General features: G+C 41.2%; 1 protein-coding gene across 1 annotated transcript; it reads right to left on the reverse strand.

The window, feature by feature from the left end:
* Positions 1-325: 325 nt before the first annotated feature.
* Positions 326-18,194, reverse strand: LOC138960070 (chitinase-3-like protein 1). Its single transcript, XM_070331793.1, has 11 exons — positions 17,939-18,194; positions 17,399-17,462; positions 16,405-16,474; positions 15,465-15,742; positions 14,701-14,887; positions 12,928-13,180; positions 12,116-12,237; positions 8,045-8,168; positions 7,121-7,303; positions 5,851-5,970; positions 326-597 (listed from the first exon to the last, which is right to left on the reverse strand). Exons 1-11 carry the CDS (start codon positions 17,939-17,941, stop codon positions 463-465), a joined length of 1,539 nt encoding a protein of 512 aa, XP_070187894.1. The 5' UTR covers positions 17,942-18,194; the 3' UTR covers positions 326-462.
* Between the last annotated feature and the right edge of the window lie 458 nt (positions 18,195-18,652).

An 18,652-nucleotide genomic window follows, 5' to 3' on the forward strand; every position in this document is an offset into this window, starting at 1 on the left:
ATTCCCCCTCTATGTTAAAACATTTAGTCAAAACTTGACTAAATGTAAAAAGGGAATACTAAATGTATCACTCTCACTCTTTGTCTCCTTTTGTTTCACAAACGCACACGCGCGCACACACACACACACACACACACACACACACACACACACACACACACACACACACATAAACACACACACTAACAGAGCGATAGACAGACAGACAGGCAGGCAGACAAACAGACAGACAGACAGACAGACAGACAGACAGACAGACAGACAGACAGACAGACACACTGAGTCAGCTCAGCATGTTCGTTAAAAAAAAAGAACACTGCAAAGCCATAGTTAAATGCTTTTAATGAATGCTGCTACGTCCAAAGAGCAAACACGGCACATTTTACACAATCAAACAATAAACAGATTCATTCATTTCAGAACTGTCTTGGCACAAAATGCAAGCCGTAACTTTTTTATTCATCATTTGTTGCACTCGTCATTGACGGCCGACCATAGCGGGTACTTGCCCTGGCCACAGAAGATGCCCGAGAAATCGTCCAGAGGTATAGCCCAGGCCATTACTCCACCATAGCCGTTGCTTTTGATGTATTTCACCTGGAAAAACAAATACAGAAAAATGTTGTTTTTGGTGTATTTCACTTGGAAAAACAAAACAGAAACATGTTTTTGGTGTATTTCACCTGGAGAAACAACACAGAACTAGAAACATGTTGCTTTTGATGTATTTGACCTGGAGAAACAAAACAGATACATGTTGCGTTTGATGTATTTCGTCTGGAGAAAGAAAAATAGAAACATGTTGCTTTTGATGTATTTCGTCTGGAGAAAGAAATATAGAATCATGTTGCTTTTGATGTATTTCACATGAAGAAACAATACAAAAACATGTTAAGAATAAGGCCATGAGTTTTTTGCAAAATGGCGACACTGGTGAATTAATATTTGAACACAGACAGATTTTGCAAAACGTGAAACAGTTTTACGAAGATTTGTATAATCTGCAACCAACAGAAGACGTTGATTTACAGGAACTATTTATGGAAAAAACACACATACCATTTTGACAAATGAAGACAGAGATAATATTGAGGGGAATCTTACCTATACTGAAATGTGCTCAGCATTACGGAAAATTAAAAACGGAACAAGCCCAGGACCTGACGGGTTTACAACAGAATTTTATAAATATTTCTTCCAGGATATTGGATTATTTCTGCTACGTTCTGCAAATGCTGGATTTCAATGTGGAGAATTGTCCGTTACACAGAAACAAGGCATTATTACATGCATTCCGAAACAAGACAAGCCAAAACAATTTATTAAGCACTGGCGGCCAATATCCCTGCTTAACATATCCTATAAAAAAATTCATCCTGTATTGCGAATAGATTGAAAATAATGTTACCTAAGATTATTAGTGAACACCAAACAGGTTTTATGAAAGGAAGATTTATCGGGGATAATAAAAATTATACGTTTGCTGTATGATGTGTTGATGTTTACTGAAAGAGAAAATATACCAGGTTTGCTGCTTGCAATTGATTTTGAAAAGGCGTTCGACAGTGTGTCCTGGCTCTTTTTACAAAAGGCATTGGATTTTTTCAATTTTGGAAACGATGTAAAACAGTGGATACGAGTTTTTTATCAAGATATACAGACATGTGTTACAGTAAATGGCCAATATTCTGGTTGGTTTAATATAAGAAGAGGCGTCCGACAAGGCGATAGCCTCTCACCATATTTGTATTTGATATGTTCCGAGACACTATCATTAATGTTTCGTAATAATTCTGTGATAAAAGGGGTGAAATTGAATAACGAGGAAGTGTTATTCAACTTATTGTCTCAATTTGCGGACGATACAACTCTTTATTTGGATGGCAGTAAGGAATCGTTTGTTGAATGTGTTAAAACTTTACAGACATTTTCTAAATTTTCCGGAATAAAGATAAACAATGAAAAAACTCAAATTGTCTGGATTGGAAGAAAGCGAAATTCACAAGAAAGATATATGAGAAATATGAACTTCTGTTGGGACCCTGGGATTTTTAAAGTATTGGGAGTCAAATTTTCGACAAACACCGGCAACATTCTGAAAATTAATTATGAAGGAAAATTAAAAGAGATTAAAAGAATGTTAAACGATTGGAGCAGAAGACAGTTAACACCATTCGGTAGAATTATAATTTTGAAAACTTTGGTCCTTTCAAAATTGGCTTATTTATTAACTGTATTGCCAGACCCAACCGAAGACTTTTTACGAGAAGTGAATGCAGCCTTTTTATATTTAGTCAAGTTTTGACTAAATATTTTAACATCGAGGGGAATCGAAACGAGGGTCGTGGTGTATGTGCGTGTGTGTGTGTGTCTGTGTGTCTGTGTGTCTGTGTGTGTGTGTGTGTAGAGCGATTCAGACTAAACTACTGGACCGATCTTTATGAAATTTGACATGAGAGTTCCTGGGTATGAAATCCCCATACGTTTTTTTCATTTTTTTGATAAATGTCTTTGATGACGTCATATCCGGCTTTTCGTGAAAGTTGAGGCGGCACTGTCACGCCCTCATTTTTCAACCAAATTGGTTCAAATTTTGGTCAAGTATTCTTCGACGAAGCCCGGGGTTCGGTATTGCATTTCAGCTTGGTGGCTTAAAAATTAATTAATGACTTTGGTCATTAAAAATCTGAAAATTGTAAAAAAAAATAAAAATTTATAAAACGATCCAAATTTACGTTTATCTTATTCTCCATCATTTGCTGATTCCAAAAACATATAAATATGTTATATTCGGATTAAAAACAAGCTCTGAAAATTAAATATATAAAAATTATTATCAAAATTAAATGGTCCAAATCAATTTAAAAACACTTTCATCTTATTCCTTGTCGGTTCCTGATTCCAAAAACATATAGATATGATATGTTTGGATTAAAAACACGCTCAGAAAGTTAAAACAAAGAGAGGTACAGAAAAGCGTGCTATCCTTCTTAGCGCAACTACTACCCCGCTCTTCTTGTCAATTTCACTGCCTTTCCCATGAGCGGTGGACTGACGATGCTACGAGTATACGGTCTTGCTGAAAAATGGCAGCTACTTGACTAAATATTGTATTTTCGCCTTACGCGACTTGTTATTCCTTCCTGTGGAAGGGTAAACCTGCAAAGATTCGGCGTAATGTCGTTTGCAGACCCTATTGCAATGGTGGTCTGAATATGATTGACATTTACACTTTTGTGGCATCAGTAAAGATAAATTGGATTCGCAGATTAAAGAAATTTGAATTTGATGTAAAAAAGCTTATTTTTGATATGATACCTGGAATGAAAGACATATTTAAAGCGGGTGCCGAGTATGTAAATGTGTTAATGAAACGATGTGGTGACAGTTTTTGGAAGGATGTTTTGAAACGTTAAGAAATGCTGTTCTTTAAGCGAGGTAATTAATGTGAATGATTTTGTTTCCGAATGTATACATTACAATTTGAACATTATACGAGACCACGGTACAATAGTAAATAAGGAATGGATTGAAAATGATGTAGTGTTTGTCCATCAGTTGCTACATTTAAATGGAAATTTCTTTACCTTTGAAGAATTTAGGTTAAATTTTCCTTTTGTTCAAACTAATTTTTTTATTTAGTCAAGTTTTGACTAAATATTTTAACATCGAGGGGGAATCGAAACGAGGGTATGGTGTATGTGTGTCTGTCTGTCTGTCTGTCTGTGCGTGTGTGTGTGTGTGTGTGTGTGTGTGTGTGTAGAGCGATTCAGACTAAACTACTGGACCGATCTTTATGAAATTTGACATGAGAGTTCCTGGGTATGAAATCCCCGAACGTTTTATTTTTTTGATAAATGTCTTTGATGACGTCATATCCGGCTTTTCGTGAAAGTTGAGGCGGCACTGTCACGCCCTCATTTTTCAACCAAATTGGTTGAAATTTTGGTCAAGTAATCTTCGACGAAGCCCGGGGTTCGGTATTGCATTTCAGCTTGGTGGCTTAAAAATTAATTAATGACTTTGGTCATTAAAAATCTGAAAATTGTAAAAAAAAATAAAAATTGATAAAACGATCCAAATTTACGTTTATGTTATTCTCCATCATTTGCTGATTCCAAAAACATATAAATATGTTATATTCGGATTAAAAACAAGCTCTGAAAATTAAATATATAAAAATTATTATCAAATTTTTTTTTTCGAAATCAATTCACAATTCAAAAACACTTTCATCTTATTCCTTGTCGATTCCTGATTCCAAAAATATATAGATATGATATGTTTGGATTAAAAACACGCTCAGAAAGTTAAAACGAAGAGAGGTACAGAAAAGCGTGCTATCCTTCTTAGCGCAACGAATACCCCGCTCTTCTTGTCAATTCCACGGGCACTGCCTTTGCCACGGGCGGTGGAGTGACGATGCTACGAGTATACGGTCTTGCTGCGTTGCGTTGCGTTCAGTTTCATTCTGTGAGTTCGACAGCTACTTGACTAAATATTGTATTTTCGCCTTACGTGACTTGTTTATTCTATGAGGGAGTGATTAAGTCCTTACGAAAATATCAGAGAAAAGTACAAATTGATTCGTTGAATGGTTTTCAGATTAGGGATTATAAACCCTGGCAGATGTGATGATGACCCTGCAGGCATGAACAGATGGAATATGTATTTTTACAACCTGAACTGGAAACAGATTTTTGATAAGTGTTTTAAAACAACTAAGGACACACAGTTAACAAGGTTCCAGACCAGATTGCTTCACCGCATTCTTGGTGTTGCTAGCCGGTTATTTGTTCAAAAGGTTCTTGACAGTCTAGTCCCCTTTGTGCCTTTTGTAGAATTAAAAATTAAAAAATTTCCCATATATTTTGGTACTGCCCGCTTAGTCGGAAATTTTGGACGGATTTGGAAGATTTGTGAAACAGTAGTGGTATTTACGGCGCAAATGTTCTTTTTACAGAAGAATGTATTTTGTTTGGGTGTATGAACAATGTTAAGGTAGATGTGGTTTTGGATTTTATCATTTTGTTTGCAAAGTTTTATATTTATAAGAGTAAGTTACAAGAGACAAGGCCACTGTTAGAAATATTTTTAAGAAATTTGAAATACAGATTTGAAATAGAAAAATATTCCAGTTTCAATTCTGGCAACATTACCAAATTTGTAGAATTATGGACCCCATATGAAGAGTTGGTTAGGTAGTACGCTAGGTTGTGCAGAGATGTGATGATTTGCGTATATATATATGTGTTTTGGTTTTGATTTTTGTTTGTTTGTTTGTTTTTTGTTTGACGGTATTATTAACTGACTGTATTATTATTAAGCAGGTAATACGTCCATAATGTCAAGTATTGTAATCTGCATGTTATGTTAAGCTCCGGCCTTACTTGTAGGCGAACAGTATGTTGTATGTCCGTCTGTCTGTTATGTCCTAATGCTGTATGGGCCTATATATATATATATATATATATGTCTTGTATACTTGCCATTTACATTATTATTATAAATGTTGATGGATGAATGATGATACATTGTAGACGGATGCATGTTATTGATTAAAAGCCCCACAATAATGTGCTTGGCAACAAAAAAAATAATAAAAAATACAGAAACATGTTGCTTTTGATGTATTTCATCTGGAGAGACAATACAGAAACATGTTGCTTTTGATGTATTTCATCTGGAGAGACAATACAGAAACATGTTGCTTTTGATGTATTGTACCTTTACAAACAACACAGAAACATACATCTTATTACAATTCTACATCTCGTGAACGTTGTAAAAAAAAAATTGTAAATATCCCGATAATGGAGTCTTAACATGTTGAGAAAAAAAATCAAATACTTTTTCACGAAGGCTGGTTGGGTCGTCATAACCAATCCAATGTTGGCCTTTCACCATGTAGGGAACTTTCATCTCTGGGATGATCTCGCTGACGTCAGCACTGTCCAGCTGAGTGCACACCTGAAACAGTCAAGATGTTGTACACAGAAAGCAATCACAGGACAGTTGGTCCTCATTGTCCGCGAGTGCGTTAGAACCCACCAAAACGTGGTGTGTGTGTGTGTGTGTGTGTGTGTGTGTGTGTGTGTGTGTGTGTGTGTGTGTGTGTGTGTGTGTATGTGTTTGTGTGTGTGTGTTTGTGTGTGCGTGTTTGTGTGTGTGTGTGTATGTGTGTGTGTGCTCGCGCCCGTGTTGTCGTGTGTGTTTTCTCTCTGTGATAAGAAAAAGTAATCGAAACAAATTTACAAGACACAAATTCAAGACTTACAACCACTGGTTATACCCGGTGATCTCTCTTCAATTTACTTTTAGGCTTTAGGCCTAATTACAGCAATTTTGCTTTGTTAAAAGAATTTAATACAGAAAAAATCCCAACTGGTCCATTTTACGAGCTTGGGCGCCATCACGAATATATATATGTAATACTTCAAAATAACAGGATACAACTCAGTGTGCGAGTCACAATAATTAAAGTATGAATCAGATGTGTTTGTTTCAGTTCAATTAGAACAATATTTAAAACACAACCAGATATTAAAGAAAACTATAAAAACAGAAAAAAAATAAAGGAAATTATCCTCTTGCACGTAAAAAAGACAGTTTGATATATTTTTTGACAACTTTAGTGCTAGTTCTAGATTATATTTACGTGTATGGCCGTTTTTACCCGCCATTTGTGTGGTCAGACTCCGTTTATTTTAGTTAGTAGATGGACTGACAAAATCTAGTCTACCTCATGACGAGCTCAGAGACCTAGTTGATAAGACACCGGCCTCCCAAGCGGGAGGTCGTTGGTTCGATTCCCGGCCGCGCCTGGTGGGTTAAGGGTGGTGATTTTTCCGATCTCCCAGGTCAACTTCCACGCTGACCTGCTAGAGCCTTAGCCCCCTTCGAGAGTACACACAAGCACAAGACCAAGTGCGCAAGTTCTGTGGGTTATAGAAACACGAACATATCAAGCATGCATCCCCCACAAGCGGCGCATGGCTGCCTAAATGGCGGGGTAAAAACGGTTATACACGTGAAAACCCACTCGTGCAAAAAAAACCACGTGTGTACGTGGCAGTTTCAGCCCATTAACGCAGAAGAAGAAGAAGAAAAAAAAGTCTACCTCATAGTAAGCCAGAAAACCACCTTCTTTTGTGTATGAACCTGCGGTACCAGGACCAATGGCAGGGGCACCCAGGGAGGTGTCTGATGACGACAGGGTGAAGGTGCGGCCATACAGGGGTACCCCGATCACCAGCTTGTCTTTAGGGGTACCTAGCTCCACCCAGTATCTGGCGGCCCAGTCCTGCAGACAGACCTTGCTACTGTGAACATTTGTCAATCCTGCTTGTCTTTAAGGGTAGCTAGCTCCACCCAGTATCTGGCGGCCCAGTCCTGCAGACGGACCTTGCTACTGTGACCATTTGGTCATCATGGGTTTCTCAATCAATCAATCAATCAATATGAAGCTTATATAGCGCGTATTCCGTGGGTACAGTTCTAAGCGCTTGTCGAAGAGTTGTCAACACAGGACTAACAAAGAAACTAACATCTTCAGACGGACACGAACCCTATCACACACTAGCAAACCCTGGTAAACATACAACAAACAACTGTTTAACAACAATGTACACATCAATAGCTAGGTCCAAACAAAATAATATTAAGCACAAAGAAAACACCTCTCACAGAGCACAGCACAAGAATGTCTTTTGGGGCACAACACATCACGTCGAACATGAAAGTCGCAGCCAGCTACGGGAAGAACTGAGTCTTCAACCTACTCTTGAACGCGTCAAGAGAGGGGCTCTGGCGAAGCTCAAGCGGCAGGGAGTTCCAGACGGAGGGGCCCGCGGAGGGAAATGCACGCTGACCAGCAGATGCGAGTTTCGAGCGAGGGATGTGGAGGCGGAGAGGGTCAGCAGCAGAACGAAGGGGACGGTCGGAGGGCTGGGTGTACAGGTCCAGGGAGGATTGAAGGTACTCGGGAGCAGGAACTCGGTTTCTACGTGATTATCACTACGATGTACATGTACTGTACACTTACCACATTGAGGTACAGGTCATCGCCAGTCTCACTGGGGTGAGAGTACAGCGGACTGTTGTGGCCGGTCTTGGCCTCCCAGCCCCCGTGAAGGTCATAGGTCATCAGGTTGATGAAATCCAGGTCTCTGAGTTTGTTACGTTTCGAGGAAAAAAGGCAAGAACAGATTTGTGACCCTCCACCACGAAATGAGTCGCATGTCACCTCGCGCGGTTCTGCGCTAGGCTTAATATAAGTCCGGGGAGTGTCTGGTAACAGTGTGAGGGTCACCTTAGTCACAGGTTTATAACTCAAACAGTTTTCGCTCTTTTCTAAAAACGGTTTTCACCACTGGATAGAGCATAAAAAACTCTTTAGGAAAATGTAAACATATGAAAATCATGCAAAGGTGACATGCGACTCATCCGTCGTGGAGGGTCACATTTGATGTAAGAAACAACGGACCTGTGCTCGGTAAATAATTCTGGAGGTTGTAGTTGTATTCCCTTCAATCAACAACAAATGTATAATACTAGATGGTGTTTAGAGGGTTTACCCCTTTGTAAACATTGAATCACGAGAAGTTACCAAGAAGACACTAGAGAAAGAGAGAGAAAGACTTTCTTTCTTTATTTATTTGGTGTTTAACGTCTTTTTCAACCACGAAGGTTATATCGCGACGGGGGAAGGGGGGAGATGGGAAAGAGCCACTTGTCAATTGTTTCTTGTTCACAAAAGCACTAATCAAAAATTTGCTCCAGGGGCTTGCAACGTAGTACACCACGTTACCCTCCACCACGGAATGGGTCGCATGTCACCTTTGCATGATTTTCATATTTTTACATTTTCATAAAGAGTTTTTTATGCTCTATCCAATGGTGAAAACCGTTTTAGAAAAGATCGAAAACTGTTTGAGTTATAAGCCTGTGACTAAGGTGACCCTCACACTGTTACCAGACACTCCCCGGACTTATATTAAGCCTAGCGCAGAACCGCGCGAGGTGACATGCGACTCATTTCGTGGTGGAGGGTCACATATATCACCTTACTGGGAGAATGCAAGTTTCCAGTACAAAGGACTTAACATTTCTTACATACTGCTTGACTAAAATCTTTACAAAAATTGACTATATTCTATACAAGAAACACTTAACAAGGGTAAAAGGAGAAACAGAATCCGTTAGTCGCCTCTTACGACATGCTGGGGAGCATCGGGTAAATTCTTCCCCCTAACCCGCGGGGGGTAGAGAGAAAGAGAGAGAAAGAGAGAGAGAGAGAGATATGAACAGGGAGAGAAAGAAAAAGAGAAAGATTTAAGATAAGATAAATCTGTATTTGTATAGGGTGATGGAATACGCATTTTTTTGCATCCAGCCCTCGACCCAAAAAAGGGAAACAATTGTTTAAAGTATAGATATACCAAAGAAAGAGAGAGAGAGAGGGGGAGAGAGAGACACACAGAGAGAAAGAGAGAGAAAATGCCCCCAGTACTTAGTAAATGTATTGCCCCCTCTTTTAGTTCTCTTCTTCTTCTTTGTTCATGGGCTTAGACTCCCACGTTCACTCATGTTTGTTTGTTTTTTGCACGAGTGGAATTTTACGTGTATGACCGTTTTTACCCCGCCATTTAGGCAGCCATACGCCGATTTCGGGGGAGGCATGCAGGGTATTTTCGTGTTTCTATAACACACCGACCTCTGACATAGATTACAGGATCTTTTTCGTGCGCACTTGGTCTTGTGCTTGCGTGTACACACGGGGGTGTTCGGACACCGAGGAGAGTCTGCACACAAAGTTGACTCTGAGAAATAAATCTCTCGCCGAACGTGGGGACGAACTCACGCTGACAGCGGCCAACTGGATACAAATCCAGCGCGCTACCGACAGAGCTCCTCTTTTAGTTGATATTAATCCGTATTATAGACGAAGACCATTAGAAAGACACGTGCCTCCACATAGAACCGAATTATTCCGCAACTCTTTTATCCCAAAAACGACTGTACTGTGGAACACCTTACCAGATAACATTAAAATGACCACCTCCTTGAGCGAGTTCAAATTTTTTTTGTCAAGTGCTGATTTTAAAGTACCATGCCATTATTATTCTGGAGAAAGATTTGAACAAGTACATCATTGCAGATTGCGTATTGGTATGAGTGATTTGAATTTTGATTTATGCAAGCGGCACCTTAAGGATTCAATCAATCAATCAATCAATCAATATGAGGCTTATATCGCGCGTATTCCGTGGGTACAGTTCTAAGCGCAGGGATTTATTTTATTTTTTCAATTTGTATTCAAGGCGCAGGGATTTATTTATGCCGTGTGAGATGGAATGTTTTTACACAATACATCACGCATTCACATCGGCCAGCAGATCGCAGCCATTTCGTCGCATATCCTACTTTTCACGGCCTATTATTCCAAGTCACACGGGTATTTTGGTGGACATTTTTATCTATGCCTATACAATTTTGCCAGGAAAGACCCTTTTGTCAATCGTGGGATCTTTAACGTGCACACCCCAATGTAGTGTACACGAAGGGACCTCGGTTTTTCGTCTCATCCGAAAGACTAGCACTTGAACCCACCACCTAGGTTAGGAAAGGGGGAGAAAATAGCGGCCTGACCCAGGGTCGAACACGCAACCTCTCGATTCCGAGCGCAAGTGCGTTACCACTCGGCCACCAAGCCCCAGGAATGCCCTCAATGCGAGTGTGGTTATCCCAGCGAGACTGCTGAACATTACTTATTGCATTGTCCCATGTATAGAGATATAAGATTATTGTCCATTGATAATTTGACAAATGATTATAAGTATATCGAAATATTATTGAAAGGCATCCCGCAATATCCACGAAATGTCAACCAGACCATATTCATAACTGTACAGGACTATATTAGACAGACGGGCAGGTTCCGTAAATGAGCCTCTATATTTCACTCATAACATTTATTAGACACTGTCAAGTGACATGCTGCCTGACAAATCTTTCCCCATAAACTCTCTCATGTTCTTTTGTTGTTTTTCGACTTATTAATTATGTCTCGATTTATGCGCAATGTAGTGACTTTTCCTCTGTTCACAATACGCATTATGTGCACTTATTACAATTGAAATGAGATCCACTCTCCTCAAATATTGGCGCTCCAAGTCTTCTTCTTCTTCTTCTTTTTCCCTTAAGCTAGCTGCTAGCTACGGCCGGGCCGCGACGAGCTAGTTCGGCGAACGTTCGCCGACGTCATCAAATCAGGGGATTCAATACACAATACAATACAATACAATAACTTTATTAATCTCTAAAAGAGAAATTGCATTGCTGAGCTTTTGTGTCCGTAATAAAACATACATAAAACATTCAAAAATAAACATTTGTTCTTTGTCATTCATACATTCTTGTGTTCTTATACATTTCTTCAATTCATACATCAATATTCTATCATATTCTATCAATATTCCCCTATTATTTGGTTGCAGCTGCGAGTTAGTACACAGAACTGGTTCGGTGGAATGTTCGCCGAGCGTTCGACGGGCTGGTTCGGCGTGGTTCGGCTGTGGTCGGTGGCGGGCTTAACTCCTATTCCTGTTCTCTCGTGCCCTTTCCCCACCTCCTGTATCACCAACCCCTTCCCATTTTCTGCTTGTCTGTGTATCTGTTTTGTTTTTTGTTTTGTTTCTTCGTTTCCTGAAATGAGTTAATGTATTTATTCCGCCATCATGCTAACCCTTGTTTTGTAATTACTATGATTGCTTAAAATAAGCATTATATGCTTGAGTATGTAATCATCCATGCATTGTTCTTGTCATGATTAAAATTGAATAAAGTTTTGTTTAAACCAAAGAGAGAGATTAAGATAAGATAAATCTTTATTTTCAGTGGGTAATGGAACACGAGAGAGAGAGAGAGAGACAGACAAAGAGAGAGACAGACAAAGAGAGAGAGAGACAGACAGACAGACAGACAGACAGACAGACAGACAGAGGGAGAGAGAGAGAGAGAGAGAGAGAGAGAGAGAGAAAGAGAGAGAAACAGAGAGAGAGATAGATAGATAGACAGAGATAGACAGAAACAGAGACAGAGATTTACAACTGACTTGGCAATCTCAGCAACTTCGTATGCTGTGTCGATCTGTCCCTTCCCAGCAGCCACTGCGGCTGTCAGAAGAAGAGTCTGTCCACTGTCAGCAGCGTCGGTGTTGTAAGTCGTTCTCAATTGCTGATGGAAGAAGCAAATCAGAACGACTACAACTTGAGCACTGCGCTCAGTCAGATCTTATTGCAGCTAAGTTCTTTACTAAAGTGAAGCCTTGAATACCCTTTCCCACACACGGGTTGCAACAAGCTTTTCGATGAATTGTGTTTCGGAGATCATTTCCAAAAGGGATGGAAACAGAATAGCCAAAATCATCTGACATGACCCTGAGCTGTGGTGCAGAACCCAAGACCTCAGACTGACAGCCCACTTCAACAACATCACGGGCTAACAAATTTAGAAGCAGCCATCATCGAACGCTAAAGAAGAAGAACAACAGAATCTGACATGACCTGAGGATTTTGAACCTCGACCAAATGTTCTCGACCTTTTATACCTCGACCTTATGGTTCTCGCCCGTCCAAAGCACACCTATTTTCTTTCTCTTTTTTTCAACCACACGTTGGGTGCTTTGTGGTCTTCAAAATACCCCCTTCGCGTGGATCACTAACAAACGATTCTTGCTTGGATCCAACCCCTGAATCTGATAAGCTGTTTGCAGGTCGCCATATTTCCTTCAACGACAGCAATTGTAAAAGCTATTGAAGGATGAATAAATCACGATACAGGTCAAATCGAAGACCTGTTTACGTGTTTGTTTCCCTTCTTGACGCACAGAGCGTGCCAAATCCACACACTCTGAACAATCCTTACCTTGACGAGAGCTGTAAACTTCTGCTTGTCTTCAGGGGGGCTTCCTCGGTTGCCCGGATACTCCCAGTCAAGGTCAAGGCCGTCAAAGCCGTGTTGTGCGAGGAAGGTGATGGAGTGATTAGCAAAGTCCTGGCGACTGGTTTCATTGGCCACCATGGCCGTGAAGGAAGCTGACCCCATGTTCCAGCCTCCCACAGCCAGTAAGGTCTTCAGGTCAGGGTTTAGTGCCTTGAGGTCGTTCATTTTCTCGTACCTGTTAGCACAGTGGACACACAGCAATGTGTCGTAACTCTCAGCTTGGTGTGGGGCTTTAGGCGTTACAATATAAGCAGCTGAGGCATATTCTCGAATTAACCCCTTGGAAGTGACGTCTCCTTTTAAAAGAAGAGCGACTGTTTGAGATTCACTCCTGGGCTGTGAGCCACGTTAGGAGCTCAAACGGGATATTGCCGCAGCTGTATTTGGCAATTCGCGCTTTTTGTAGCTGCATTCAGTTCACGAAAGAGATGGCTAAATACGGGGAGACAACTGTTTCACATCCGTCTAATGTCGTCTGCTAATTCTCATTGGAAGCTGAAGTGCGATTCAGTAGAAGCACTCATAACTGTTATCCTGATAAGTAAACTGGGCCCTATTTGGATGACAGAGGTGCACTGCAGTTAACTTGTTTGTTCGTTCATGGACTGACACTCCCACGGCTTTTAAGTGTATGACCGTTTTTACCCCGCCATTTAGGCAGCCATACGCCGCTTTCGGGGGAGGCATGCTGGGTATTTTCGTGTTTCTATAACCCACCGAACTCTGACATGGATTACAGGATCTTTTTCGTGCGTACTTGGTCTTGTGCTTGCGTGTACACACGGGGGTGTTCGGACACCGAGGAGAGTCTGCACACAAAGTTGACTCTGAGAAATAAATCTCTCGCCGAACGTGGGGACGAACTAACGCTGACAGCGGCCAACTGGATACAAATCCAGCGCGCTACCGACTGAGCTACATCCCCGCCCGCAGTTAACTTGTATGAAGACAATGTAGAGCAATGGTTTTGGGGGGCCTTAAGCGCCTGCATGACTTTGTCGTTCAGTTTTCTGCACGCCTAGAACGAGGATTTAGAATAACCTCCCCTGATAAGAGTGATAACACACACGGGTGGGGCAGAGGTGAGTACCAAGAAGAGAAAGTTTATTTTATTATCCGTTGCTTGGTATGTGGCCAAGTGGTGGGATGGTCTCATCCCATGTTCAAGCCTGGTCAGATCTGAAGCAGTGAACCCAAACAATTTACACGGGAATTAGTGAAAGTCTTTAACCCAAGTAGGAATTGAAAGCCGACAATCAACATGTCTCCTTTATTGTGCGTGCGTGCGTGCGTGCGTGCGTGCGTGCGTGCGAGTTTAGATGTGTGTGCTTGGGTGTGTGTGTACAGGTAAGTGTTTCATTTCATTTCATTAAATTTACTCTATTGTTCCAATGATGGGAAATTCGGGTCGCTTCCTCCCAGGGAAAAGCTTGCAGCAACAAGAGTCGCGCTACCAAGGTGTGTGCGTGTTTAGGTGTATTCAGCCACCTGTACTTCTGGCAGAATGACCAAGGCCTTTTACGTGCCACTGTGGTGACACGGAGGTGGGACATGGATACCGTCTCTGGGTCCGCATATAAAGATGACCCGTGTCCGGCCCTGCCGAGATTCGAACCTGTGACCTTATGATCACAGGTCCAGTGCTCTACCAACTGAACTACCCGGGCCCCTATGCGAATGTTTGGAGTAACTCACAGTCCTTTGGACCAGTCTTCGCTGATATCATTCCACTCGAAGGGCGCCAGGTGGTTGCCGTCAAGTTTGGCGAAGGCAAAGATGGCGTGACTACATAGCAGTGGGTCGATGTCCTCAGGAAAGAAGGACGCGTCACCGTTCCGGTACTGAGACCAGTTAGTGTAGTAACACACACGCCGCTGGCATCCTGAAACAGAGAGGAAAATGGCTGCCACGGTTGTTTCTCTTTAGAGAAAATGCAGACGTAATATCGTCCTAATTGTCTCCCTTCCTCCGTCAAAATGGCTGTGCCGATGTTTTCCTTCTAAACCCCATGTAAATGAAAAAACATATGTACAGTTAAATCCGTAACTTAAATGGTGTCTAAATTGACTTGTGTGCTTACATAATGCGAGAGCAGGTTCGGCAAACTTAGAGGCTTAGATTGCTGTTTGAATTGACACTGAATTTCGAATACATTTTTGGACCTCCGATGTCGCATGCTGTAATTGCCAAACGGCTGAGAATAGGGAAGAAGAGCTACAGCCTACATGTGATTGTTTACGTAAAGAAAAAAGTCTACTTTCATAACATATACCAGAAACATCTCTGTGCTGTTAAACAGCCACTACAAACGAAATATTAATTCTTGATAATTATTAGACAATTATGTCTTTACATATCTTCTTCTTCTTCTTCTTCTTCTTCTTCTGCGTTCGTTTTTTTGCACGAGTTTTACGTGTATGTCTTTACATATCATTACTCGCTGTTTCGTCTCCACTTACCACTGGTTACCGGCGGACTTTGGGTTGTTTCTGACGGATTTTCGGCATTCACTGAGGGACTTTGGGTCGTTTCTGGAGGACTTTCGGCAGTCGCTGAGGGACTTTGGGTTGTTTCTGGAGGACTTTCGGCAGTCACTGAAGGACTTTGGGTCAGCGCAGGGGTACTTTGGGTCGTTAGCGTTGACCTTGGCCGCTTGGCCTGGAGGTCACAGACGATGGGAATGTCGAAGTGAAAGCTGTAAGGCCGGCTGACGGCATACATGGTTCCGGCGATGCACCTGCCCATGTATCAGACTAATTACTTGCCTTTACCTTGTTACAGTGGAACCTCCCCTTTACGGCCTTAACAAATCTAAGAAAATCCGGTCTTAAAAAGGAGGAAGTCTTAATTGGGGGGTGGGGGTTAGGGGTTGTTGTAACAGGGGGTCCCACTGTATACTGACCAGTGACGGTGAAAGTAACGAGCTAACAAGGAAACGAAGCAAGCAAGCATATTGTCAAGCTAACAAACAAACAAACAAACAAACAAACGGGGTGACTAACGAACAAACATTCAGCCAACCAACAGAACCAACGAACGCAAGAACTAATAACCGAGCAACCAACCAAGCAACACGCAAGCTACCAACCAACCTACCAACCCAACTACCAACAAACAAACCATCCAACTAAGCAACGAACAACTTAATAAACAAGAAATCACGCGTTGTTTCAGCGGGATGAGACTGCCAGAGAGACACAAATACAGACACATAGCTAGCCTACAACCGGCACCACCACCACAACCATAACCACCAACGACGACGACGACAACAACAACGATAACAACAACGACGACAACAACAACAACAGCAACAACAACAGACCATTTGATGGGGTAATTCAGACAGACAGACAGGCAGACAGACAGGCAGACACGTACTCTTGAGGCTCCACTTACCAGTGGTATTTACCACATTCAAGTGGGTCGAGATAGAATCCATCCACCTTGCCAGTGCAATCACACTCCGCTGTGGTGTGTGTGCGTTTGTTGTCATGCAAAATATACACACACACAAATCATTTTTAGTGCGCACATGTGCAAAATACAGTTCCCAAAGTTGAAAGATTATGTAGAAGGTGTTGCATAACGTTTTCTGTTAGTAAATAAATAAACAATATTGCAAATGTTCAGAGTATATCAAACTCAGGTTGAAAAATAACCTAAATAATTTGATGTTGAAATGCTGGATTTAAAAAGGTCTGTTCTTGGTACCGTTGAAGGTACATGTATGATTAAATGCACGTCCTTTGGTATATATTGTTTTTACCGTAAACAGCCTCATCGCAAAGCATCTTGCTAGTTATTTGTGTTAGACGAGTTAAGTGTATCAATGTTGATTTCCGCCCTGATATCACCCTTCGTGGTGGACTGGGCGTTAAGCAAACAAACAAACAAACAAATGTTGATTTGTATTCGCACACATGACAATACTGCCTCACATTAAAGGTTTAGTTCAACAAATTAAGAGTAAGTTTATATAATGTTGCTTCATTTCGCATAGCGGGACAATAATGCGCTAAATAAATATGAACTTGTCAACTTCTTAGAAACCTTTAGAAAATAAAGCAAATACAAGATTTACAAATGGCACATTGTTGGACAGGCAATAGGACATTACCCGCTATTTTGACTAAACAGACAGTTTTCTTCCCCACGAGATAAGCCTGTTGATGTGTCAACAACGGCAGAGCCGGAGTGAGACCGCAGCAGTCGAGTAAAGGAAACATTTTCATTGAATCAGTGCATGATCAAAGAAATTGATTTCGTCACCAAAGCTTGGTACATGTACATATTTTCATACAAACTCACTTCAGTTACTAAGAGCGAAGAAGGAATGCGCGATATATGATATGAAACAAAGTGTGAAGCACACTACAAACAAACAACTCACCAGTACGAAAAAGACCAATCAGTGCTGACATTGCCAGGAGGACTGTTCCAAACCGTGAAAACATCTGTCATGAGAAAGTGAATTCTTTTTAAACACAACGTTTCACATGAGAGTGGACATTTTGAGGTAGAAATGCAACGCAAGGAAATTGTAATAATGAGATTCATTTCCCATTGAAAACCTATCAATCAAAGAAACAAAAGACAGTCAAAAAGACAAAAATAAAGAAAACAAAAGAAAGATTAAATGCTGTTTTTTTTCAGATTGTCGAGCTTCTTAAAATGACAAATAGTATTAAATGCAGCTGCAGCTACAAAAAGAAAAGAAAAAGGAATTATACGCTGTTCACTGAAATTTTAGTTTTTGGACACAGTATTTATATTTGGAACTCAAAGCACAATTACAAATTTTCAAAACGTTTCCAAAGTAAGTTGCTCCAATATCATGGCGTATTTTTTTGATTCTATTGGCGTTTACATATTCGGAGCTTTACTGTGCAAACATGGCCGCAAGGCTGAACAGTTATGTATGCATGCTTACCATTTTACATGTAAACGTGCGATTCCTGGGTTGTCCAAACTAGATTGCTCATACGTGGTTATCCAACTCGGAAATTCACGCTCGGGGTCGCAAATACTTTACCATCTCAGTAAACGTAGTACGACAGCCCAGTTTGTCCTGCAAACCAGACTGACAATTTGACCAGTCTGCGACCGACAGAAGAAGTTAACTAGTTCCAATCAAAGGAAGTTCCTTGAAATCCTCACTGGCGCGTGGAACTTCTGTGGTTCAGTTAGCCCAGCCTTAGCTCTCCTGATGTTTTCTACCCGAAATCAACCCCCTCCCTTACTCTGTCTCTGTCCCTCTGTCTCTGTCTCTCTCTCTCTCTCTCTCTCTCTCTCTCTCTCTCTCTCTCTCTCTCTCTCTCTCTCTCTCTCTCTCTCTCTCCGTCTCTCTCTCTCTCTCATTCTCTCTCTCTCTCTGTCGCAAACACACACTTACACACCCCTCACTCTCTCTCTCTCTGTTTCTCTCTCTCTCTGTTTCTCTCTCTCTCTGTTTCTCTCTCTCTCTTTCTCTCTCTCTCTCTCTCTCTCTCTCTCTCTCTCTCTCTCTCGCAAACACACACTTACACACACCCTCACTCTCTCTCTCTCTCTCTCTCTCTCTCTCTCTCTCTCTCTCTCTCTCTCGCCCCCTTATGTTTATAAGATGCATTTGGCACTATACCAAACTGTTGCCACCAAAAAAAGG

This window comes from Littorina saxatilis, linkage group LG2 (genome assembly GCF_037325665.1).
Source record: "Littorina saxatilis isolate snail1 linkage group LG2, US_GU_Lsax_2.0, whole genome shotgun sequence".
NCBI classification, from domain to species: Eukaryota; Metazoa; Mollusca; class Gastropoda; order Littorinimorpha; family Littorinidae; genus Littorina; species Littorina saxatilis.

Excerpts from the sequence above, each read along its gene's own strand:
- LOC138960070 (XM_070331793.1), bottom strand. Across the intron at positions 14,888-15,464 it reads AAGTCCGCCGGTAACCAGTG|GATGCCAGCGGCGTGTGTGT; the intron begins GTAAGTGGAGAC and ends TCTCTGTTTCAG. Across the intron at positions 7,304-8,044 it reads ATGACCTGTACCTCAATGTG|GACTGGGCCGCCAGATACTG; the intron begins GTAAGTGTACAG and ends GTCTGTCTGCAG.